The 25415-nt window shown below is 42.1% G+C and overlaps 2 protein-coding genes across 9 annotated transcripts; one reads left to right on the top strand and one right to left on the bottom strand.

The window, feature by feature from the left end:
- Positions 1 to 1205: 1205 nt before the first annotated feature.
- On the top strand, positions 1206 to 7070 carry LOC118470168 (uncharacterized). Of its 2 annotated transcripts, none has more exons than XM_055013855.1 (2): positions 1206 to 1377; positions 1953 to 7070. In XM_055013855.1, exon 2 carries the CDS (start codon positions 2813 to 2815, stop codon positions 5741 to 5743), a length of 2931 nt encoding a protein of 976 aa, XP_054869830.1. In that variant the 5' UTR covers positions 1206 to 1377; positions 1953 to 2812; the 3' UTR covers positions 5744 to 7070. The 2 variants fall into 2 exon arrangements, with proteins under 2 accessions (XP_054869830.1, XP_054869829.1); XM_055013854.1 differs by having other exon boundaries at positions 1948 to 7070.
- A 2447-nt stretch (positions 7071 to 9517) lies between these two features.
- Positions 9518 to 25371, bottom strand: clk2b (CDC-like kinase 2b). Of its 7 annotated transcripts, none has more exons than XM_055013859.1 (12): positions 24120 to 24190; positions 23982 to 24048; positions 23549 to 23725; positions 23180 to 23480; positions 17853 to 18834; positions 17610 to 17776; positions 16332 to 16426; positions 14592 to 14721; positions 13404 to 13486; positions 13247 to 13326; positions 13085 to 13175; positions 9518 to 10948 (listed from the first exon to the last, which is right to left on the bottom strand). In XM_055013859.1, the coding sequence occupies exons 6-12, from the start codon at positions 17761 to 17763 to the stop codon at positions 10778 to 10780; spliced, it is 804 nt and encodes a 267-aa protein (XP_054869834.1). In that variant the 5' UTR covers positions 17764 to 17776; positions 17853 to 18834; positions 23180 to 23480; positions 23549 to 23725; positions 23982 to 24048; positions 24120 to 24190; the 3' UTR covers positions 9518 to 10777. The 7 variants fall into 7 exon arrangements, with proteins under 7 accessions (XP_054869834.1, XP_035803330.1, XP_035803331.1 ...); XM_035947437.2 differs by having other exon boundaries at positions 17853 to 17969; XM_035947438.2 differs by having other exon boundaries at positions 17853 to 17969; positions 23556 to 23725.
- Positions 25372 to 25415: the final 44 nt, after the last annotated feature.

The raw sequence follows: 25415 nt of genomic DNA, 5'->3' as shown, positions 1-25415 counted from the left end.
CTGATGTCATATTAACACTAAACTAGGTTATAAATATTATCAGTCTACGTAGATTCTAGTTAATTGTCAGAAAATGATGATAAAATGGAGAAAAGAAAGAAAACCTTGTTCTGTTTTTGCAAGAAAGGCTTCAGAAAAATGTTGAAAATTAATATTTTTAGCTCCATAACGAGACAAACACACAAACTACAGTTAAATCATTGATAAAAGTAGAATTTGTCAACATATTTCTGAATAAAATGCTCCCAGCTTCACTTCGCTGCTCACTCACACTAATAAACATGTTTCTGTTTGCATGTCTGAAGTGAAAAAGAAGCAGAAACACTGAACCTGACCAGGAGAAAGTTGTGGAGTTACCTGGTTTGGAAACACAACCAGGGGTCCGTTTCACGAAGCAGGTTTAGTGAAAACTCTGAGTTTGTTACCCTGAAATGAGGGAAACTCAGAGTTTTCCGTTTCACAAAAGGAGGTAACTCAAACCAGAGACAGAGGGGTAACTCTAGCCTGTTTCACAAAGAGAGGTAACTGAAGCTCTCAGTCAGTTACCATAGTAACAGACTCTATGACTCTAACCTGGTCAGGACCAGGTTTATCTCAGTAAACCTCGAGTTTCTCTCTGTCACACATCAGACTTCCACTACAACTCTGGGAGCTGTCACCTCCAGAAGTTCTCCGATGATACAGTCATTGTCGGGTATCTGAGGGGGATGAGAGGAAGTACAGGACGGTCATCTCTGACTTTGTGGACTGGTGTGAGCGAAACCATCTGCAGCTCAACACCAGTAAGACAAAGGAGATGATCGTTGACTTCAGCAGGAGGAGGACATCCCAGACTGCACCGGTGAACATCCAGGGTTTGGACATTGACATGGTGGACACATACAAATACCTGGGTGTTCACCTCAACAATAAACTGGACTGGACACACAATACAGAGGTTCTGTACAAGAAGGACCAAAGTGGTCTCCACCTGCTGAGGAGACTGAGGTCCTTTGGAGTGCCCAGGACTCTGCTCAGGACATTTTATGACTCTGTGGTGGTGTAACCCAGATGAAAACAATAGTATAGCTGTCGTTTTCCTGCATTATTTTGGCCTTATTGGGGTTCGGCCAATCCCAGTAGTCGCGGTGACGTCATTACGTTGTTCCCCTCAGCGCGCTGTGTTGTAATTAGCGGCTGCAGCATTCAGGCGTGCAGGAGCGGTGGGGAAGCCACACACGAGAGAGCTGCAGCTCTGTTTTCAGCTATTTTCGCTATTTTAATTGTAATACTTGCTTTAAACTCACCGGTTTAGATGTTAACTCTTAGGAGCCCCTTATCGTAGCCAAATCAGAGACGGACGACGGAGTGAGAGAGTAGATGCAAATCGTGGAACTGGTGAGTTTTACTATGGCTTTGTTGATAGCTTAGCGTTAGCTTGTCCTAGCCTTAGCCTGTTAGCCTAGCCTCCGCCATTGTTTGCCACGTTTCAATGCAGTTATGCCCTGTTTCTACCAAATGTATTGTATGTATATGGAAGCCCTGTTGTGCCAAGAAATATTAAGTGGTTGTTTTCCATCTTTTGTGTTTATTTACTGTTTGCATATTTGCACAGCAGTATTAGTACCTTTTGACTGAAGCACCTTATGCAAATCATGCACTATAAACTATGCACTTTATTTAATATTTTCAACAATTTTCCATTTGAATTTAATTGAACTATTAATGTGAATTTAAAGCAAATTAGTGACTACTGACTATGAATTTTGACCAATGTGATTAAATATATTAATACATGTATGTTTATATTTGATATTGATTAGAATATTTACATTTTAGACTATGGACTCTAGTACATTTAGTCCTATTTATTGATTGTGTGCACACTGAAACTAATCAACTTTTAGCTACAAGCTATTGGTTTATTTGATTTAGAGATTTATTGGGAAGTTTGGGTCTGTTCTCTAGGCCAGGTCCTTGATTGATGGCGAGCTTAATGGAGCCCTGAACCTAAAGCAAAGCAACTGCTGAAGAATCGAGTCGCACCTCTCCTTCCAGGCTGGTAGGGGGCTCTTTGTGGCCCACAAACTCTCCCCACTCAAAACCTTGAATTGTCCGCCTTGCCCACATACAATCTTTTTTTTCCACAAACCCCTCCTATGCACCCTCTTCCTCCTGGACAATCACATTCAACCCAGACGTGGGTTACATGAACTGTGGGTTGGGTTGGTACATTGGGGTCAATTTACCAAGTGTTGGGAATTTTGTGGACTCATTTGTGCTTTGCATTGACATTCGAATTGTATATCAATGTTTCTGAGTCATGTCCTGAAGTTGCATAGTTAATGAATTATTTTGAATATTCATTATTGAATGGCCATTTATGAGTTACTGTTTGTTATTCACTGTAAATATTTGCACTGTTGGCTGTCTTATATGTTTAAAGAAATATTCAATATATGGTACCTGCAAACACAAAATCAGCTTCCTGTCTACTCTCTCCTTGAGCCGAATTTAGCCTTCTGATTACTAGCCTAACGAACCTAACTACTTCTGGTGTTAGTAAACCAGTTCTTTACTACTTACCTACTACACAGGTGTTACAGTAGCATCTGCTATCTTCTATGCAGTGGTCTGCTGGGGAGCAGGGAGCACTGAAAGGGACAGAAAGAGACTAAACAGAAGGTCAGGAGGAACTGTCATTGTCTTACAGTTGGTACAGTTGGTTAATCATACTGCAATACAGCGATCATTGCGCCTGCGTGAGAACGGCTGCACGTCTGTCTGCTTGGTGTGTTGGTGCTTGTTTTTTTGATTTCTCTGATTTCTACTAATGCAGACCAGCATTAATAGACTCGTATATTCGAAAGCAGAGTTGCTGACACTGGAAAACAATGTTAAGGCTGGTGTACGCCATCTGATTCCACCGGAGCTAAGGCGGAAGTACCGGGGTTGCCGAGCCGGTCGTAAACACAAGGCAAAAATGAAGGCTAGAATCACCAATCGGACGCTTTTTAAACCACCTATCCCTTCCGTTGTCATGGGGAATGTTAATGCATTGATGAACAAGATGGATGAGCTTACCGCGCTGATTGGGAGCCAACGGAGCTACACCGAGGCAAGTCTGCTCATCTTCACGGAGACGTGGCTAACTAGCTACGTACCGGATGCTACAGTGGACCTGCCCGGCTTTTCCGTCGTGCGAGCAGATCGGGACCCCGATGCCAGCGGGAAGAGCAAAGGTGGGGGACTTATTCTGTATGCTAACCAGCGATGGTGCCATCCTAACCATCTGACTGTTAAAACTGCGTTATGCAGCCGGGATTTGGAGCTACTGGCTGTTAGCATCAGACCGTACTACGTACCACGTGAGTTCTCACACGTCATCGCGCTCTGTGTTTACGTTCCTCCGAGGGCGGACGCAGAGGCGGCGCGTGAGTCCATTTACAACATCACTACGGCTCTTCAGTCCCAGCATCCTGATGCGTTTTTTCTCATTTCTGGTGATTTTAACCATGTAACCTTGGACACTACTCTTGCTTCCTTTCACCAGTATGTCAGCTGTCACACAAGGAAAAATAGGACAATAGACCTGTTGTATGCAAATATTAATGATGCATACTCAGTCTCCCCCCTTCCTCCTCTTGGTAAATCGGATCATAACCTGGTCCACCTGAAGCCCACATACACTCCACTTGTAAAGAGGCAAATTGTGACAATTAGGCAGATCAGGAGATGGTCTCCTGAAGCTGAGGATGCACTCAGAGACTGCTTTGCCACAACAGACTGGAGTGTATTGGTGGATTCATATGGGGAGGACCTTGAGGGGGCAGTGGGGTGCTTGACAGACTATTTGAACTTTTGTGTGGACCAGGTGGTGCCTGTTAAAACAGTGAGGTGTTTTGCTAACAACAAACCATGGATTACTTCTGAGGTGAAGAAAGTCCTGAATAAGAAGAAGAGGGCGTTTGGGAGCAAAAACGGTGAGGTGTTGAGAGATGTGCAGAAGGAGGTGAAGATCTGCCTAAAGGGGGCACATGAGGCATACAGCAAGAAGCTGGAGAAGCAGCTGAGTAACAACAGCATGCAGGAGGTCTGGAATGGTATGAAAACCATTACAGGCTGTCGCAGCAAGGGTAGTGTGGGCTGTCCGGATCTACAGAAAGCCGAGGAGCTGAACACTTTTTTTAATCGTTTCAGTTCCCTCATGACCACTGGCTCCACCCCACATCCCTCCTCTGCTCCTCTTGACCATCACCATCCTGCTCCTCCTGCACATGGCTCTCTTTCGCTCTCACGTACGCTCACCACTCCCACCTCGACCCCATCGCTTCCCACCATTACAGCAGTCCAAGTGACAACTGAGCTGCTACATCTACACCCTAGGAAGGCAGCAGGTCCGGATCAAGTCTGTCCACGGCTCTTGAAGACTTGTGCTGCTGAGCTTGGAGGACCTCTACAACAGGTCTATAACCTGAGTCTGCGTCTGGGGCGAGTACCCTCACTGTGGAAAACATCTTGCATCGTTCCAGTTCCAAAGAAGGGCCGCCCTCAGGAGCTGAATGACTACAGGCCAGTTGCGCTTACATCGCACTTGATGAAGATACTGGAGCGTCTGGTCCTGCAGTTCCTACAACCTCAGGTGCAGCTGGTAAAGGACCCCCTCCAATTCGCCTATCAGGAGAAGGTGGGGGTTGAGGATGCTGTCCTCTACCTTTTACACCGTGCCCTCGCATACCTGGATGTTGGGGGGTTCATGGTGAGGATGCTATTCTTCGACTTCTCCAGTGCTTTTAATACGATTCATCCCAGCCTTCTCCAGGAGAAACTTAACATCATGGCTGTGGACCCCTACCTCGTTAACTGGATTATGGACTACTTGACCAACAGGCCACAGTTTGTTCGAGTGGGGGGTGGCAGGTCCTCAACACTGACCTGCAGCATTGGAGCACCTCAGGGTACGGTGCTGTCGCCCTTCCTCTTCACCCTCTACACTTCAGACTTTCGGTACAACTCAGATACATGCCACATGCAGAAGTTCTCTGACGACACTGCAATTGTGGCGTGTATCAGGGGAGGAGAAGAGGGTGAATATAGGGACCTGGTGAAAGACTTTGTGGGGTGGTGTCAGCGGAACAACCTTCAGCTGAACACCACTAAAACAAAGGAGGTGGTGCTGGACTTTCGCCGGGCACCCTCCTCTCTGCAGCCCATCGGAATTAATGGATCTGCTGTTGAGATGGTTTCCACCTACAGGTACTTGGGGCTGCAGCTGGATAACAAACTGAGCTTGTCAGCAAACATGGACTCTGTGTACAAGAAGGGGCAGAGCAGACTGTACTTTCTTAGAAGGCTGGCTTCATTCAGGGTCTGTTCTAAGTTATTGTACATGTTCTATCAATCCATTGTGTCCAGTGTCCTTTTTTATGCTGTTGTGTGCTGGGGGGGCAGCGCTAAGAGGAAGGACATCCAGAGGCTGAACAGGCTGGTGCGTAAAGCTTGCTCTGTGGTTGGACTGAGTCTGGACTCTGTGGAGAAGGTGCTGGAGCAGAGGACACTCTCTAAAATCAGGGCCATCCTGTCCAATGAGAGCCACCCCCTGAATTCGGTCTTCTCCCATCAGAGGAGCACCATGAGCTCCAGACTCCTGTCACTGAGGTGCTCCACTGAGAGACTGAAGAACTCTTTTGTCCCACGTGCCATCAGGCTGTATAATGCAGCCATTTCAGGTAGGAGCAGGAGAGGAGTGCTGGAGATGTCCTGAGCGTTGTTTTGCTGTGTCTGATAACTTGCTCATTTCAGTGTTGTTTTAATTATTTATTTATTTATTTATTGCATTTTTTAAATATGTACTCTATCTTTTATCCTTGTTCTGTGTCTGTGTGGATGTGAGCAACAGACTGTTGTAATTTCCCTCGGGATTAATAAAGTACTTTGACCTTGACCTTGACCTCTGTCCTGGACTGTTCCCTGGACTCCATAGAGGAGGTGGGTGAGAGGAGGATGTTGTCAAAGCTCACATCCATCATGGACAATCCCTCTCACCCACTGCATGACACTGTGGGGTCTTTAAGCAGCTCCTTCAGCAGCAGACTGAGACATCCACCCTGCAAGAAAGAGCGCTATCACAGGTCCTTCATCCCATCTGCTGTAAGACTGAACAACATCAGCATCACTGGCTGATGTTAACATAAACTGGACTCATATCATATCATCCCAAACCATAAAATTTGCACAGATATTATTGCACTGCTACATCTTTGCACTTTTAAACTTTATTTTTTTAAGCCACTTTATACTGTCATTGTCTTACAGTGTGTCAATACTGCACTATTTCATCCTCATCTCTCATCCCTGTACATGTTGTAAATATTATTACTACTGTTCTATTATTGTTTTATTCCTATTACTACGTCTATTGCTACATAAGCTGCTGTAACAATGTAAATTTCCCCTGGCGTGGGGAAAAATAAAGGACTTATCTATTTCAGGGTTAACAGACAGAGTTTTCACTAAACCTGCTTTGTAAAACGGACCCCTGGACAGTCCGGTTGAATGAAACACACCTGGAAGCTTCAGGAAATCCTCACCTGTCTGTCACCTGAACCAGAAGCTCCAGTCAGCATCTGGAACGGTTTCAATTCCGCTAAAAATGTCGTTTCTCAACATATCAGCGTGTTTTCATCCGCACCCATTTTAGCTCCGTTCAACCTTTACTACATGGATGCAACCAAATGTGGAACGGAGCGGGGGTGCCACGCATGGAAAGTTTCCTCAAACACATTAAAAAAAAAGACAGAAAAAACAAACATAAACTGCAACAACAGCATGAAACAGTTATTAAAGATAAATATATTTAAGAAATATACATTCTACTGTCTATGTAGGTTTAAATTTCTATACTCTAGATATTTGTCCGAACACGACCTCCTCCAGAGAATACATGGTTCCGCCCTGAACAGTAAAACGGAGTCGTAAATGTTCACACTTTTACTATTATTATTAACAATAATAATATAGTGAATTATATCCTCCAGGTTTAAATAAAGACTGACTGATAACTAATATATTAAGAACTATTAGATAAACATTTAATAATAACTGTTGACTGAATTAAAATAATGTTGGATTTCAACAGAAATTCCAACTTGATAAATATCACATCTAAAAAATCCTGCTCACAAATTTATCTTTTAAAAAGTCCACATTTGTACACAATCATTATTTTTTCCATCTCCAACACTTAAATTAATAACTGAGAAGTCACTGACAGGAAAAAAAATCTGCCCAAACTGTTGAGCACAGAAACATTCCACTAAATTGTGGTAAAAGTTCAAGTGGAAATCTGCACTTCAACCATGCTGACGTTGAATTCTTCATGTCTGGACCTTTTCTGAGGAGATAAACTGTCTGTTTGTTACTGAAGAGTAACAAGCTGCAGGTTTGAAGTGAAACTTTTTACAACCAGTACGTCTTGAATCTGCTCCACAGAGACGACACTTTAAATTTCAGTTACTTTGGTGAAGTTTTCAAAGAACGAACGTAGAAATTAAAGCTACAATTCAGGAGATTGTTGATTTTCTCTCATCAGACCAAATTTAACATTTTACATTCGCCATTTAAAAAATGCTAATTTTTGTTTTTATTTTAACGCAACATCACAGAACAAAAGTATCAGACTTTGATAGACGTCTTTTCATCAAGCAGAAATAAACAGTGAAACAGCAGCTTCCTGGTTTTAATGTTTCACTGATTTATTAAACTTTTCCAGCTCCATGTTGGCAGTGTTGGTCTGCCGTACTACTGTTTTATTGGCAGCGTTGGTCTGCCGTACCTCTGTTTTATTTGCAGCGTTGGTCTGCCGTACCTCTGTTTTATTGGCAGCGTCGGTCTGCCGTACCTCTGTTTTATTGGCAGCGTCGGTCTGCCGTACCTCTGTTTCATTGGCAGCGTCGGTCTGTCGTACCTCTGTTTCATTGGCAGCGTCGGTCTGTCGTACCTCTGTTTCATTGGCAGCGTCGGTCTGTCGTACCTCTGTTTCATTGGCACCGTCGGTCTGTCGTACCTCTGTTTTATTGGCACCGTCGGTCTGCCGTACCTCTGTTTTATTGGCACCGTCGGTCTGCCGTACCTCTGTTTTATTGGCAGCGTCGGTCTGCCGTACCTCTGTTTTATTGGCAGCGTCGGTCTGCCGTACCTCTGTTTTATTGGCACCGTCGGTCTGCCGTACCTCTGTTTTATTGGCACCGTCGGTCTGCCGTACCTCTGTTTTATTGGCACCGTCGGTCTGCCGTACCTCTGTTTTATTGGCAGCGTCGGTCTGCCGTACCTCTGTTTTATTGGCAGCGTCGGTCTGTCGTACCTCTGTTTCATTGGCAGCGTCGGTCTGCCGTACCTCTGTTTCATTGGCAGCGTCGGTCTGCCGTACCTCTGTTTTATTGGCACCGTCGGTCTGCCGTACCTCTGTTTTATTGGCAGCCTTGGTCTGCCGTACCTCTGTTTTATTGGCAGCCTTGGTCTGCCGTACCTCTGTTTTATTGGCAGCGTTGGTCTGCCGTACCTCTGTTTTATTGGCAGCGTTGGTCTGCCGTACCTCTGTTTTATTGGCAGCGTTGGTCTGCCGTACCTCTGTTTTATTGGCAGCGTTGGTCCGTCGTACCTCTGTTTTATTGGCAGCGTTGGTCCGCCGTACCTCTGTTTTATTGGCAGCCTTGGTCCGCCGTACCTCTGTTTTATTGGCAGCCTTGGTCCGCCGTACCTCTGTTTTATTGGCAGCGTTGGTCCGCCGTACCTCTGTTTTATTGGCAGCGTTGGTCCGTCGTACCTCTGTTTTATTGGCAGCGTTGGTCCGCCGTACCTCTGTTTTATTGGCAGCGTTGGTCCGCCGTACCTCTGTTTTATTGGCAGCGTTGGTCCGCCGTACCTCTGTTTTATTGGCAGCCTTGGTCCGCCGTACCTCTGTTTTATTGGCACCGTTGGTCTGCCGTACCTCTGTTTTATTGGCAGCCTTAGTCTGCCGTACCTCTGTTTTATTGGCAGCGTTGGTCCGCCGTACCTCTGTTTTATTGGCAGCCTTGGTCTGCCGTACCTCTGTTTTATTGGCAGCGTCGGTCCGTCGTACCTCTGTTTTATTGGCAGCGTCGGTCCGCCGTACCTCTGTTTTATTGGCAGCCTTGGTCCGCCGTACCTCTGTTTTATTGGCAGCCTTGGTCCGCCGTACCTCTGTTTTATTGGCAGCCTTGGTCCGCCGTACCTCTGTTTTATTGGCAGCCTTGGTCCGCCGTACCTCTGTTTTATTGGCAGCGTTGGTCCGCCGTACCTCTGTTTTATTGGCAGCGTTGGTCCGCCGTACCTCTGTTTTATTGGCAGCCTTGGTCTGCCGTACCTCTGTTTTATTGGCAGCGTTGGTCTGCCGTACCTCTGTTTTATTGGCAGCGTTGGTCTGCCGTACCTCTGTTTTATTGGCAGCGTTGGTCTGCTCTCCATCCAGACGAATCGATGGGGTTTATCTGGGGACGACTGAGAGGCCACAAAAACGTTATTTTATAGAAAATTTATTAGAAAAAGACACACAGAACAAGCTCAAAGCTTCTGTATTTACAGAACAGATCCTCTAAATTTTAGAGATGAATCATGAACCCTGTTCTTCCTTTTTACAGTTTCAGTCTTTAAAGGACTAAACCTGCTACTTTTCAACTTTTCATGCAACTTCCTACACACTTCTTCCACATTTTTAAAACTATTTCTGTTCCACCAGCTCTGATCTGTCTGAAAACTTTAAAGCTTCAAATGTTAATATTTATAAAGATATCTGCAAAATTTCAGCTTGATATGTCAAATATTTTTTAGAATAAAATGTTTTAGAAGTCGCTTCCATCAGGTTTATTCTCTCATTAAATCTGACTAACTATTAAAAATAAAAACCTGAAAGTTCTTATTTCTTATAATGTTATTTATTCACAATCTGGAATATTGGACAGTAGATCAATAATCTGTGGTTATGGAAGAAATGAAATTTGGATCATTTTTGGTCTAATTTTGGACGCTTCTTTAGTCACTATAGATCCAATTTTGGACCAGCTGTCAACCCAAACTGACCAAAAAGGATCTGAATCATGTCCAGAATTACCCAAATGTGTCCAAAACGTACCCAAAATGAGTCAAAATTGGACCAAAACAATTCAAAATTCATCCAAAATGTCTTGGAACTTCTCCAAAATTTTAAAAAATGCCTCCAAGTTTCTCCAACATGGATTCAAACTCGTCCAAGATGACCTAAAAAGTGTCTAAAATAACAAAACTTCCTCAAAATAACTCAAAACTTGTCCCAAACATCTTGAAACTTCACCAAATGGACCCTAAATTTGTCCAAAATTTCACAAACGTCCCCAGAATGACTCAAAATGTGACCGAAATGATTCCAAACTTCTCTAAAATGTCTGGAAACTTTTCCAAAATCACACAAAATTCCACCAGAATGTTTTCAGAAAAGGGGTTTGGGGTTTCTTGGACAGAATTCAGAAAATTTTCTTGAATTTTTTCATTATTTAGAGCAATATTTTCAAATGTTCATGAACAGATGGAAATGGTATTTTTTCCAGTATTATGATGAGTTCTTCTTTTAAACTCTGTCCTGCTGAGGGAACATCTAGACTCCTTCTAGTTCTACATTCTTCATCTACAAAGTCCAAGCTTTGACCTCACAGGTACTGATTCGAACTTTTTCTCCTCTGATTCTTCTCCGGCGTTTCTTTCTTGTGAACTTCCTGTTGACTTGAAGAGAATCCAGAACCTCAGATCATCTGCTGGCGTCTTTCTTCCAGCTCTGGTTCTTCCCTTTCTGGTACAAGAAGAACGGATGGTTCAGAGCTGAGGACAGACGGATCCTCTTGGACGGTTCGTACTCCAACATCTTCTCCAGCAGGTCGAAGAACAAGTGATGCTCCGTCCCGTGAGACAGCAAGTACTTCTGCAGAGAACCAGGAGAACCACAATCAGACAGAAAGTCACAAGAAAGAGACGCATAATGACTGCAAAAGACCCAAAACAACCACAAAAATACACAAAATGACTACAAAGAGACAGATGGCAACCACAAACTGACAGGAAAAGACCACAAAGAGACAAAACTAATCCCACAATACACAAAATTACTGCAAAAAATGTACAAAACAACCACAAAGAGACACAAAACAACTATGAAAATATACAAAACAACCACAAAGAGACACGAAACGACCACAAAGTACACAAAATGATCATAAAAATACACAAAATGACTCCAAAGAGACACAAAACGACCACAAACTGACAGGAAACGAACAAAAAGAGACGAAACAAATCCAACAATACACAAAATGAGAGCAAGAACACGTAAAAACCTCCAAGTTTCTCCAAATTGAATCAAACTCGTCCAAAATGGCCTAAAATGTGTCTAAAATGACAAAACTTTCTGAAAATAACTCAAAAATTCTCCCAAACAATTCTGAACTTGTCCAAAATGTCTTGAAATGTTCCCAAATTACGCAAAATGCTTCAAAATTTCTCCAAAACTGGTCCAAATGGATCGGAAGTGTGTCCAAAATGACCCAAATGTGTAAAAAAATGACAGAAAAATGATGGAAAATAATCAAAAGCATTGGAAAAAATATAATATTGCTCCAGATCATTAATGTTTTTTTCCAAAATTGCTCAAAAATGCTTCAAATGACACCAGAGTTGCACAAAATGACCAAAACGTTCCCAAATGATTGAAAAAAGTCCCCATAATGACTCAAATGTCTTGAAATTTTTCCAAAATTACACAAAATGCCTCCAAGCTTCTCCAGCATGGATTCAAACTCGTCCAAGATGACTTAAAAAGTGTCTAAAATGACAAAAGTTCCTGAAAACAACTCAAAACTTGTCCCAAACTTCTTGAAACTTCACCAAATGGATCCTAAATTTGTCCAAAATTACATAAATGTAACACCCATAAATTGCACTACACAGTAACTGGCAGTATTTATAGGTTAACTCTGCCGTTTTCTCGTTGCACATATGGTGAATTCTGTGATGTGTTTACGGAAAGCTAATGTTATTGAGTTAATTCATGTACACAGCTTTATGTGTTGTGTTTTCTGTTATCGCTGAATTCATGCTTCAGAAATAGAGAAATATTAAACTGTACAGTGAGTGGAGATATATAGATTGTAATTGTAAAACAGCTGCTGTATGCAGGTTGTTTTTTTTGACATTGAAGTGGATGCTGAACGGTGAGCCAGATTCCAGTGAGCTTCGTAAAGTGAGGAGTGGATCAGCGTGGAGGGTGGGAGAACTCGACTCTGCTGTATTGGGCGGCAAAGGAAAAGGATACACTCGTCTCTTCTGAAATCCAGCTAAGACATTTTGAACAAAAACACACTACCTGGGTAGATGAACTGAACTGAACACACACACCACACATTGTTGCATTGTCCATTTTTTTTCTTTTTTTTTTTTGTTTATTGTTTTCCAAGTGCACTTGACAGCAGATTGTTTATACTTACTGGTACTGTTCTGTTGGGATTAGTACAGAGTTAAATGGTCATTTATCAGATCCCCTGGATTGTTTTCTGATCAGTTACAATTTAAGGTTGATCGTTTTAATAATAAATGTCAAATGAAAGCTGTTTAACTAAAATATTGTCCTTGTCCAACTATCCTTCTTGAGCGAACCTAATGTTACTACTGCCAGAGATAAAGCCCACACACACACACACACACACACACACACACACACACACACACACACACACATACATACACACACATATATATATATATATATATATATACTAAATTGTATTATTTTTAGAGATTAAGCTTCCTATTGTAGTAATAGTTCATACTCACCTTTTTGCTACATTGATTCTACTACATGTTACATAAACATCCCCAAAATGTCTGGAAACATGACCAAAACTATTCCAAATTTGTCCAAAATGTCTGGAAACTTTTCCAAAATCAGACAAAATTTCACCAGAACGTTTTCAGAAAAGGGGTTTGGGTTTTTTTGGACAAAATTTGAAACTAAAGTGTATTTGTCATGCAGATGTTCCAGATGTGAGCTGAACCTGGGGCTCACCTTTAAGGGTTTGCACTTGTTCTTAACGTAGCGTCCGGCCTTGGTGCACTCGTTCCAGTCCAGACGGCCTCGCTGGAAATATTTCTGCTTCCTGAGGAGATAAGATCAGCTTCTGTTGGGTTCTATCGAGTGTTTTCCAGTTTGAAAGCAGAGAGACTCTACCTGCTCCTCTGGATCATCCTCTGAGGAATCGCTCCCTGGATCCTCTCCATCATGGCCAGATGTTCTCTGTTGTCGTGAGTCTGGAGGAGAACAGAAGAACGTGAAGATAAAGAGCAGCGTGGAGCTCATGGAACCTCTAAGGTGTGGATGGAGCCACCTGGAACAGCGTGAATCCTTCGTAGAACTCAAACAGGATGCAGCCGATGCTCCAGACGTCACAGGGGTGACTCCAGCCCAGCTCTGGGGAGAAAACGCACATCTGGAGCTGAAAACAGCCATAATGAAATGTAATAATATAATAATGAAGAGCTACAGAGGACAGTTAATGGAGATAATGAGTTCTTTAAAGGCAAAAACAGCATCTTAGGTCTGCAGAAAAGACCCAAAGCAGCCACAAAATTACACAAAACAACCATAAAGACACAAAATGACACAAAAATCTGCAACATGACTGCAGAAGCCACAAAACAGACAGACAAAACGACCACAAAATGACTATAAAGACACAGAAAATGACCACAAAGAGACACATCGAATTCAACAATACACAAAATGAGAGTAGGAACACATAAAACAATCACAAAAAGAAAAAAAATGACCACAAAAACCCACAAAATTACTGCAAAAAGGCAAAAAACAACCATGAAAACACACAAAAGAACCACAGAGAGGCACAAAGTAACCACAAAAAGGTGCAAATATGACTGCAAAGACACACAAAATTACTGCAAAGACACAAAACAACTACAAAAATGCACAAAACGACCACAAAAGATACAAAATGACTGCAAAAGACACAGAACAGACGGACAAAACAACCACAAAATGACTGTAAAGAGACAGAAAATGACCACAAAGACACACAAAAATACACAAAATGACTCCAAAGAGACATACGGCAACCACAAACTGACAGGAAACTACCACAAAGAGACAAAACAAATTCAACAATACACAAAATGAGAGCAAGAACTCGTAAAAAAACACAAAAAGACACAAAACCACCACAAAAAGACAAAATGACTATAAAAAGATACAGAACAACTACAAAAACACATAAAATGACCATAATGAGGCACAAAAAACCCACAAAAATACACAAAATTACTGCAAAAGGGCACAAAACAACCACAGAGAGACACAAAACAATAACAAAGAGACTAAATGAATTCAACAATACACAAAATTAGAGCAAGAACACATAAAAGAACAACAAAAAGACACAAAATTACTACACAAAGACACAGAACAACCACAGAAATACAGAAAATGACCACAAAGAGACAAAATGACTTCAAAAAGACACAAAATGACCATAAACAGTGGTAAACCTGAGTCTTCTCACCCAGGATGACCTCTGGAGCTCTGTAGTGTCTCGTAGAAATCACCGCTGAATGATGTTCGTGGTCAAAGGTGGCGCTACCGAAGTCCACCAGCCTCACAGTGGAGTCCTTCACCCTCCTCTCCTTACACTTCTACCAGGAACATGGAAACATCTCATCACTTCTACTGGAACATCTCATCACTTTACCAAGAACATCTCATGATTCTACTGGAACATCTCATCACTCTACCAGGAACATCTCATCATTCTACCAGGAACATGGAAACATCTCATCACTCTACCAGGAACATCTCATCATTCTACCGGAACATCTCATCATTCTACTGGAACATCTCATCACTCTACCAGGAACATCTCATCATTCTACCAGGAACATGGAAACATCTCATCACTTCTATTGGAACATCTCATCACTCTACCAGGAACATCTCATCATTCTACTGGAAAATCTCATCACTCTACCAGGAACATCTCATCATTCTACCAGGAACATGGAAACATCTCATCACTCTACCAGGAACATCTCATCATTCTACCAGGAACATGGAAACATCTCATCACTTCTACTGGAACATCTCATCACTCTACCAGGAACATCTCATCATTCTACCAGGAACATGGAAACATCTCATCATTCTACCAGGAACATCTCATCACTCTACCAGGAACATCTCATCATTCTACCAGGAACATGGAAACATCTCATCACTCTACCAGGAACATCTCATCATTCTACTGGAACATCTCATCATTCTACCAGGAACATGGAAACATCTCATCACTTCTACTGGAACATCTCATCACTCTACCAGGAACATCTCATCACTCTACCAGGAACATGGAAACATCTCATCACTTCTATTGGAACATCTCATCACTCTACCAGGAACATCTCATTATTCTACTGGAACATCTCATCACTCTACCAGGAAAATCTCATCATTCTACCAGGAACATGGAAACAGCTCATCATTCTACTAGGAACATCTCATCATTCTACTGGGACATCTCATCATTCTACCAGGAACATGGAAACATCTCATCACTCTACCAGGAACATCTCATCATTCTACTGGAACATCTCATCATTCTACCAGGAACATGGAAACATCTCATCACTTCTACTGGAACATCTCATCACTCTACCAGGAACATCTCATCACTCTACCAGGAACATGGAAACATCTCATCACTTCTATTGGAACATCTCATCACTCTACCAGGAACATCTCATTATTCTACTGGAACATCTCATCACTCTACCAGGAAAATCTCATCATTCTACCAGGAACATCTCATCATTCTACCAGGAACATGGAAACATCTCATCATTCTACCGGGAACATCTTATCACTTCTACTGGAACATCTCATCACTCTACCGGGAACATCTTATCACTCTACCAGGAACATCTCATCATTCTACCGGGAACATCTCATCACTTCTACTGGAACATCTCATCATTCTACTGGTTAGAATAAAACATGTGAGGAACTATTAAAGATAACAACCTGAAATTTTCTTATTTTAAATTTAACTTTTATTTCTCTAGTTTCTCCAAACAGCACTGAGCTGTTTCTAATGGTTGCAGCTACAAATCTAAAAGTAAAGAAGCTATAAATTGGATTGTTTTTTAATGAATAAATCGATCATTTTGAGCAAAGATTGTCCCCAAACAGCCCATAATGTCCTCATGGATACGAGCCCACTGCTCCTTCAACTCCTGGCTAAGGGTCTGACCTTGTTGGCGTTGTAGACCAGCGAGTAGTCGGAGCTGACGAACAGGATGTTCTCCGGCTTCAGGTCTGTGTGAGTCAGCTGGAGGTCATGGAGAACTGAGGAGGAGAGAAGTTCTATCTGATGTTCTATCTGTTGATATTAGATGTTCTATTAGATGTTCTATCTGCTGATATTAGATGTTCTATTAGATGTTCTATCAGATAGTCTATCTGCTGATATTAGATGTTCTATTAGATGTTCTATCAGATATTCTATCTGCTGATATTAGATGTTCTATTAGATTTTCTATCTGATGTTCTATCTGCTGATATTAGATGTTCTATTAGATGTTCTATCTGATGTTCTATCTGCTGATATTAAATGTTCTATCTGATGTTCTATCTGCTGGTATTAGATGTTTTATTAGATGTTCTATCAGATGTTCTATCTGCTGATATTAGATGTTCTATTAGATGTTCTATCAGATATTCTATCTGCTGATATTAGATGTTCTATCTGCTGATATTAGATGTTCTATTAGATGTTCTATCTGATGTTCTATCTGCTGATATTAGATGTTCTATCTGATGTTCTATCTGCTGGTATTAGATGTTTTATTAGATGTTCTATCAGATGTTCTATCTGCTGATATTAGATGTTCTATTAGATTTTCTATCTGATGTTCTATCTGCTGATATTAGATGTTCTATTAGATGTTCTATCTGCTGATATTAGATGTTCTATTAGATGTTCTATCAGATATTCTATCTGCTGATATTAGATGTTCTATTAGATTTTCTATCTGATGTTCTATCTGCTGATATTAGATGTTCTATCTGCTGATATTAGATGTTCTATTAGATGTTCTATCTGATGTTCTATCTGCTGATATTAGATGTTCTATCTGATGTTCTATCTGCTGGTATTAGATGTTTTATTAGATGTTCTATCAGATGTTCTATCTGCTGATATTAGATGTTCTATTAGATTTTCTATCTGATGTTCTATCTGCTGATATTAGATGTTCTATTAGATGTTCTATCTGCTGATATTAGATGTTCTATTAGATTTTCTATCTGATGTTCTATCTGCTGATATTAGATGTTCTATTAGATGTTCTATCTGCTGATATTAGATGTTCTATCTGATGTTCTATCTGCTGATATTAGATGTTCTATCAGATGTTCTATCTGCTGATATTAGATGTTCTATTAGTTCTACCAGATGTTCTATCAGCTGTGGAGAACCACTCAGATGGCTGCAGAGGAACCGGTTTGAGGTGAGGAACGTTGAACTCACAGCTGACGGCGTGGCAGATCTGCTGGGCCATGTGGCGGATCTGGCTGATGGGATAGGGCAGAAAGTTGTTGGACTTCAGGAAGTCAAAGGTGCTGAGAGACAGAAGCTCGAAGGAGATGCAGACGTGGCCGTAGTAGTAGAACCAGTCGAGCATCTGAACACAGTTACTAAAAAAACAGGAAACGTGGAGGTAGAACCCAGGAACCTTCACCTCAACACTGATTCAAACAGAACACAACTCACTGCTTGTTGCTGGGATCTTCTTCACTGATCTTCTCCAGGACGCTGATCTCCAGTTTGGCTGCTTCTCTGTATTTTTCCAGGTTCTTGATGATCTTCAGGGCGACTCGACTTCCACCTCTGTGAGTTTAAAAATTGAACTTTAACATAAATAATAACCCATAAAGCTCCACATTACCTCTGTAAAGCATTTGCCTTCACTGGAAGCTGGTTCTCAAAACTCAATCTGGATTTAATCTGGATTTTTGGACAAGAATTTACAAAAAAAAAAGACTCTTCCACGTCAAAGTGAAAACAGATTTCTGCTAATTAATGCCAATTCATTACAAATATAAAATGTAAAATAAGTGATTGCACAAATATTTACCCAAGTATTCAATTCAATTTTATTTATATAGCGCCAATTACAGTCAAATTGTCTCGAGACGCTTTACAGAACCCATATGCCTGAACCCCCAGAGCAGCCCTAAGGAGACAGTGGCAGGAAAACACCCTTTTAACAGGGAAAAAAACCTGGAGCAGAACCCGGCTCTAATGTGGGGGAACCATCTGCTGCTGGCCGGGTGGGTTGAGAGGGACAGAAGAGGTAGAGAGGTAGAGATAGAGGGGTAGAGGTAGAGGTAGAGGGCTGGGAGAAGAGGGGGGGGACACAAGGACCATAAAACACACAGTTTAATAAATGTATGATCAGACAGATGATACATGCAAAGTACAACTAACATGGAAACTGATTATAGTTTACTGCTATGGTGTATGGCTCTGGCATTAAATATACTACATATATAGCTGGTGGTAAATTCAAAAATATGTAGACGAGCAAATCAAGTATGGTGAGGGTGATGCAGAGTAGATTGATGGAAATGGGCAGCTGGAAGCAGTGGGCTGGAGGAAGGTCAGCAGCAGCAGCATCCCACAGATGGAGATTAGGCCAGTTGGTGGGAGAACCACCACAGATCTGAAGCATCCAGCTCTGGGACCAGGGACACTCGGAGAAAGGACACAGGGAGAAACAGAGTGAGTGTAATGCAATAATGGCATATATATATATTAAATATAATGGTAGATAGAGAAGGGCTCAGTGCATCCAGAGAGGTCCTCCAGCAGCCTAGGCCTATAGCAGCAGAACTAGGGGCAGAACTAAGGGACGTCCAAGAGGAAGACTCCAGCTGACCCCCTCAGGGTCCCCCAGTCAGTCCTAACTATAAGATTTGTCAAAAAGGAAGGTTTTAAGCCTGGTCTTAAAATTAGAGAGGGTGTCCGCCTCCAGAACCCAAACTGGGAGCTGGTTCCACAAGAGAGGAGCTGATAACTGAAGGCTCTGCCTCACATTCTACTTTTAGAGAGAAGTTACAGGTCACTTCTCCAAGTAAGCCTGCAGTCTGAGAGCGAAGAGTTCTGCTAGGATAATATGGTACTATCAGGTCTTTAAGATATGATGGAGATTGGTTGTTAAGAGTTTTATATGTCAGAAGAAGGATTTTGAATTCTATTCTAGATTTAACAGGAAGACAATGAAGAGAAACCAGCATAGGAGAAATATGATCTCTCTTGCTAACTCCCGTCAGTACTCTGGCTGCAGCATTTTGGATCAGCTGTAGATGTTTCAGAGAGCTATTGGGACAACCTGATAATAAGGAATTACAGTAGTCAAGCCTAGAAGTAACAAATGCATGGACTAGTTTTTCTGCATCACTCTGAGACAGGATGTTCCTGATTTTCACAATATTTCTCAGGTGGAAAAAGGAAGTCCTACAGATTTGTTTTATGTGTGAGTTAAAGGACATGTCCTGGTCAAAGATAACACCGAGGTTCCTCACAGTAGTACTGGAGGCCAATGTAATACCATCCAGAGTAACTATATGCTTTGAAAGCAATTTTCTAAGATGTTTGGGGCCAAATACAATGACTTCAGTCTGGTCTGAATTCAGTAGTAGGAAATTATAGGTCATCCAGGTCTTTATGTCCTTAAGACAATCTTGCAGTCTAGCTAGCTGATTAGTTTCATTTGGCTTCATAGATAAATACAACTGAGTGTCCTCAGCGTAATAATGGAAATTAGTACAGTGCTTCCTAATAATATTGCCTAAGGGAAGCATGTATAATGTGAACAGTATTGGTCCTAAGACAGAACCCTGAGGAACGCCATGATTAACCCTAGTATGCTCAGAAGAGTCATTGTTGACATGCACAAACTGGAACCTGTCTGATAAGTAGGATTTAAACCAGTCCAGTGCTGTCCCTTTAATGCCAATAGAATGTTCTAGTCGCTGTAATAAAAGTTTGTGGTCGATTGTATCGAATGCTGCACTAAGGTCCAACAAAATAAGTATAGAGACCAGTCCATTATCTGACGCTATGAGAAGGTCTTAGTAACTTTCACCAGAGCTGTTTCTGTGCTATGATGCACTCTGAAGCCTGACTGAAACTCTTCAAACAAGCTATTCCTTTGTAAATGTTCACATAATTGATTTGCAACTGTTCTTTCCAGAATTTTAGAGAGAAATGGGAGGTTTGAAATTGGTCTATAGTTGGCTAAAACATCTGGATCTAGAGTGGGCTTTTTAAGTAAAGGTTTGATTACAGCAACCTTAAAAGCCTGTGGTACATAACCTGTTACTAGAGAGAGATTAATCAGATCTAACATTGAGGAATTAATTAAAGGTAAAGCCTCCTTGAACAGTCTAGTTGGGATAGGATCTAAAAGACGTGGATGGTTTGGATGTAGAAACTATTGAAATTAGTTCAGAGAGATGTATGGGAGTGAAAAATTCTAAATATCCATCTGGTCTTACAGCCAATTCTAAAACATCTGTACTCGATGATACATCTGTGACATTTGCAGGAAGGGCCAGATTAATTTTTTCTCTAATCGTAATAATTTTATTTGTAAAGAAGCTCATGATGTCGTTACTGCTCAAAGCTAAAGGAATACAAGGTTCAACAGAGCTCTGACTCTTTGTCAGCCTGGCTACAGTGCTGAAGAGAAACCTGGGGTTGTTCTTGTTTTCCTCTATTAAAGATGAATAATATGTTGTCCTGGCATTACGAAGAGCTTTTTTATAAATTACTAGACTTTTTTTCCAAGCTACATAAACTTCCTCTAAATTAGTGGAGTACCACTTCCTTTCCAGCTTTCGGGACGCCTGCTTTAAAGTCCACAGATGGGAATTATACCAAGGAGCAGGTCCTCTCTGAGATAGAACTTTCTTTTTTACAGGTGCAACACTATCAAGTGTTGTACGCAGTGAGGCTGCAGCATTATTGACAATATAATCCACTTCTGTGGGGGTAAAATTATAATATTTCCCTTCCATTATATCAGTAAGTGGTGCTGGACTAAATAGAGAGGCTATTATTTCCTTAAATTTAGTCATCGAATTGTGAGACAGACATCTACTGTAATGATATTTATTCTTAACTCCTATACAATCTATTGTTGTAAATTGAAATGTTATCATAAAATGGTCAGAAAGAAGAGGGTTCCGGGGAAATACTGTTAACTGTTTGATTTCTATGCCATAAGTCAGAACGAGGTCAAGGGTATGATTAAAACTGAGTTGGTTTATTTACATGTTGAGAAAACCCAATTGAGTCTAATATTGAATTAAAAGCAGTCGTAAGGCTGTCACTGTCCATGTCAACACGAATGTTGAAGTCACCCACAATAATGACTTTATCTGAGCTGAGCACTAAATCAGATAAAAAGTCTGAGAATTGAGATAAAAACTCAGTAAGGAGCAGGAGGACGATATACAACAACAAATAAAACTGGTTTCTGAGCTTTTAAATCTGGATGAGAGACAGAGACAGAGTAAGATTTTCAAAATGAACTGTAACTAGGTTTAGGTCTGTGGTTCATTTTTAAGCTAGAGGTAGATTGTCGCCACTCCTCCTCCTCGTGAAGTATGTCAACAGTTTAATGATCGGAGGATAAAGACTCCTGGATGTGGAAAGTCCAGTATCTGGTGGATCAGAACTCTTGGATAGAACTACACCATGAAGACTGAAGAACCAAGAAACTCTGAGAAAAGGTTGTTGAACAGCATCAGTCAGGACGATACAAGAACATTTAAAGTTCCTGAAGTCCAGTTAAATCCATCATTAAGAAATGGAAGGAAGATGGAACATGAATAAATCTGACTAGAGCAGGACGTCCTCAAGATCTGAGAGACTACAGAGGGAGGCCACCAAGACTCCTATGACTCATCTGAAGGAGAAAGAGACTAGAGAGGGAGGCCACTAAGACTCCTATGATTCCACTGAAGGAGAAAGAGACTAGAGAGGGAGGCCACCAAGACTCCTATGACTCCTCTGAAGGAGAAAGAGACTAGGGAGGGAGGCCACCAAGACTCCTATGACTCCACTGAAGGAGAAAGAGACAAGAGAGGGAGGCCACCAAGACTCCTATGACTCCTCTGAAGGAGTTATAAGCTCCAGCAGCTGAGATGGGAGAGACTGTGGTGGCTGCCTCATGACATGAAGCACGGTGGTGGCAGCATCATGATGTTCCTCAGCAGCAGGCCCTGGAAGGCTGGTAAAGGTAGAGTGTAAATGAAATCCTGGAGGACAACCTGATGATGAGACGTAGAGAAGATCAGTTTTCCATCCAGACGATGAGTCGAAGCAAACAAAGATCCTCAGAGATGGTTTTTAGGACAATCAGGTGGAAGTTCTGGAGTCCAGCCCTCCATCCAGCTGAGGACTAGATTCTGGACCTGAAAGGTTCTGTTGATCAGGGTCCCTGAGGAACCTGACAGAGTTTAACAGTACAGGAAAACATTAACTACTATTCCAGACTACTACAGGAAACAGGAACCAGAGCTACTATTCCGGACTACTACAGGAAACAGGAACTGGAACTACTATTCCAGACTACTACAGGAAACGGGAACAGGAACTACTATTCTGGACTAGAACAGGAAACCAAAGTATACAGGAACCAGAACTAACTCTACTGGACTACAACTAGAACCCGGAACTGCTAAACCCGGAAATACTTATCCGCTTACCGCAGCCAGAACTAGATTCCCTCTGCAGGATGGAAGAAGTAATTACACCAACAGAACAATATCAAAAGATAACCCCAGCTTGGTACCAAGACAGGAATACAACAAAAACCCCAAACAGAAACTAACCCCGAACTAAACCCAAACAAACGGAATCCCCAAATCCCAGTGGTGCACGAAAACACAGCTGAAGATGTAGCGCCCATATTTAACCTTAGCTGGAATTAGCAACGTGCCGTAAATAGTAATCAACGATGAAGGAACATTAGTTCACCGAACACAACTATTATCTGGTAGTGCTTATGTACTGGGGAATTAGCTTACTGAGCGAGGGGAACAGAGTTGGTGGCAGGACTGGCTCCAACCATTGCAGTGTAGAGACGACCTAACAGGTGTAGATTGTGGGGCTGCAGTGGAGAGACAGGTGTCGGACTGGGAGGGTTAGGAGAGCTGGGGGTCCAACAGCTCCTGGTATGAGGAGGCTAGAGGCATGTGCTGGCTTCAGAGGCAGGAATGGAGAAGAGTCTGGCAGAAGCATGGAAGCCAGGAAGCCAACAGGTGAGTTTCTCTCCAACGGACAGAATGGTGCAAACAGCGGATCCAGGAGGCACAGGTTGGTGAAGAACTACAAAAAGAAACACAGAATCACTAAAAACCAAAGAAAGCAAATGGCAAGAACTGATCAGTGCATACCACTAACAGATGTAGATTCACAGTCCCACTCCAAGTGAAGAATGACATCTGGTTTTATGGCGAGGTGTGTAGAGATGATGATCAGGAGCACCTGCCCACACTCTGTCTCCGCTGATTACTAAGCACCTGCACCTGTCATAGCCTCTGTGTCAGAACACACCTAGGAGAAAGAAAAACCTGGACCGGAGGAGGGAAGGGACTGTCACTGGCCACAGCCAGACGCTGTGATCATAACAGAATCATTTATTTTACATCTTTAATTCATGAACATTCCTTCAGATAAATGTTTTCACTTTGACATGAGCAGCAGCCTTTAAGGTTCTACTGGACCCTGATCCAAAGTTAAGAAGAACAAAAGGGGGGACCATTACACTACTTATCTTCTCGGTGCTGTAGGTGAACCGTTACCTGCTGTAGACAAGTAGGTAGTTACCTGCTGTGGTCCAAACACTGCACCACCTTCCCAAACGTTCCTTCACCTAGAGTGTCGACGATCTCGTCTGCAAAGACAGACTGAGATCAGATTAAAGCTGCAGAGCTCCAGGAGGTCCTCCAGGTGAGTCAAACTTACACCTGTCCTCCAGGACGTCGCCGCTCCGGTACATCAGGTGACCGTTGTCGGTGTCTCGCTCGGCATCTCCAGCAGCGTCGTCACCTTTCCGCTGCAGACAGAGTGCAGAGTGTTGATGTTCCTGAAGGTGAAACCTCCTCAGCAGGTCCCTGATGCTTCACATCTAAAGAGCTCCTCCTGATTCCAGCTGGTCCAGAGACCTCAGCTCCGTCCACAGGAGCTTCATCAGAAATGCCAGATGACTTGTGGTCTCGTTGGAGGAGCTGAGGCTCTATTTCCATCGACATTCTGAGGCTGTTATTAATATCAGAGGCTCTGAGAGAAACGGCGATGAGGCGCCTGAAGGTTCAAACTAGACAAGCAGCGAATGCAGATTTATACAGAAATACAGGAGAGCTGCAGACCACAGTCCTCGTTTTATGACTCATTTCTGTCGTTTTGTGTCTTGTTTTAGTCGTTATCGGCTTTGGTTTTGTCGTTTTGTCTCATATCTGTCATTTTGTGTCTTAAGATAAACTTTATTGATCCCACAGTGGGGAAAGTTCACCGTTACAGCAGTTACCAGCTTGTTTTGTGTCTCGTTTCTGTCGTTTTGTTTTGTGTCTTGTTTTTGTGGTTTTGTGTCTCATTTCTGTGGTTTTGTGTCTCGTTTTTGTCATTTTGTGGTTCGTTTCTATTGTTTTGTGTCTCGTTTCTGTCGTTTTGTGTCTCGTTTTTTTTTGCATCTTGTTTTTGTGTCTCATTTCTGTGGTTTTGTGTCTCGTTTTTGTTGTTTTGTGTCTCGTTTCTGTCGTTTTGTATCTTGTTTTTGTGGTTTTGTGTCTCATTTCTGTCATTTTTATGTCTCGTTTGTGGTTTTGTGTCCCGTTTTTGTCGTCTTGTGTCTCGTTTTTGTGGTTTAGTTTCTCAGTAGACAATAGAATACAGATACTCACATTGAGGCAGAGGCAGATACAGTCCAGGAAGCCTTTATACAGAGAGCACAGCTCCGTCTTTCCCATCATACAGGAGAGCTGCTCAGAGGACCAGGACAGATGTCAAGTCGACGGGGAGAAAACCTCCAAGGACGGAAAATATTAAAGCTCAGGAGGAAACTGAAGGACGTGAAGTCGAGACAAAACAGGCTGAGGAACCTACTGCACTGCCTCAAGTCAGAAAAACACTGAAAGAAAAGAAAAGCAGGCAGAAGGAAGCACAGACAAACATAGAAAGTGAGACGACGAGACGGAGAGGGAGAGTCCAGGCCGGCGCTAAGAATAACCTCTGGTCTCAACCCCCTGAGAAAGTCTTCAGAGG

This window comes from Amphiprion ocellaris, chromosome 9, assembly GCF_022539595.1.
Source record: "Amphiprion ocellaris isolate individual 3 ecotype Okinawa chromosome 9, ASM2253959v1, whole genome shotgun sequence".
NCBI classification, from domain to species: domain Eukaryota; kingdom Metazoa; phylum Chordata; class Actinopteri; family Pomacentridae; genus Amphiprion; species Amphiprion ocellaris.
Note: the sequence above shows the minus strand (reverse complement) of the source record. Positions and strands in the feature narration are given on the sequence as shown.

Bases quoted from the DNA above. Each gene is read 5' to 3' on its own strand.
- clk2b (XM_023268626.3), bottom strand. From the start codon at position 25,123: ATGATGGGAAAGACGGAGCTGTGCTCTCTGTATAAAGGCTTCCTGGAC. The intron at 24,211-25,054 runs GTGAGTATCTGT...CTCTGTCTGCAG, and splicing joins GTATCTGCCTCTGCCTCAAT to CGGAAAGGTGACGACGCTGC. The intron at 17,777-17,852 runs GTGAGTTGTGTT...CTGTTTTTTTAG, and splicing joins GAAGATCCCAGCAACAAGCA to TAACTGTGTTCAGATGCTCG.
- LOC118470168 (XM_055013855.1), top strand. From the start codon at position 2,813: ATGCAGACCAGCATTAATAGACTCGTATATTCGAAAGCAGAGTTGCTG.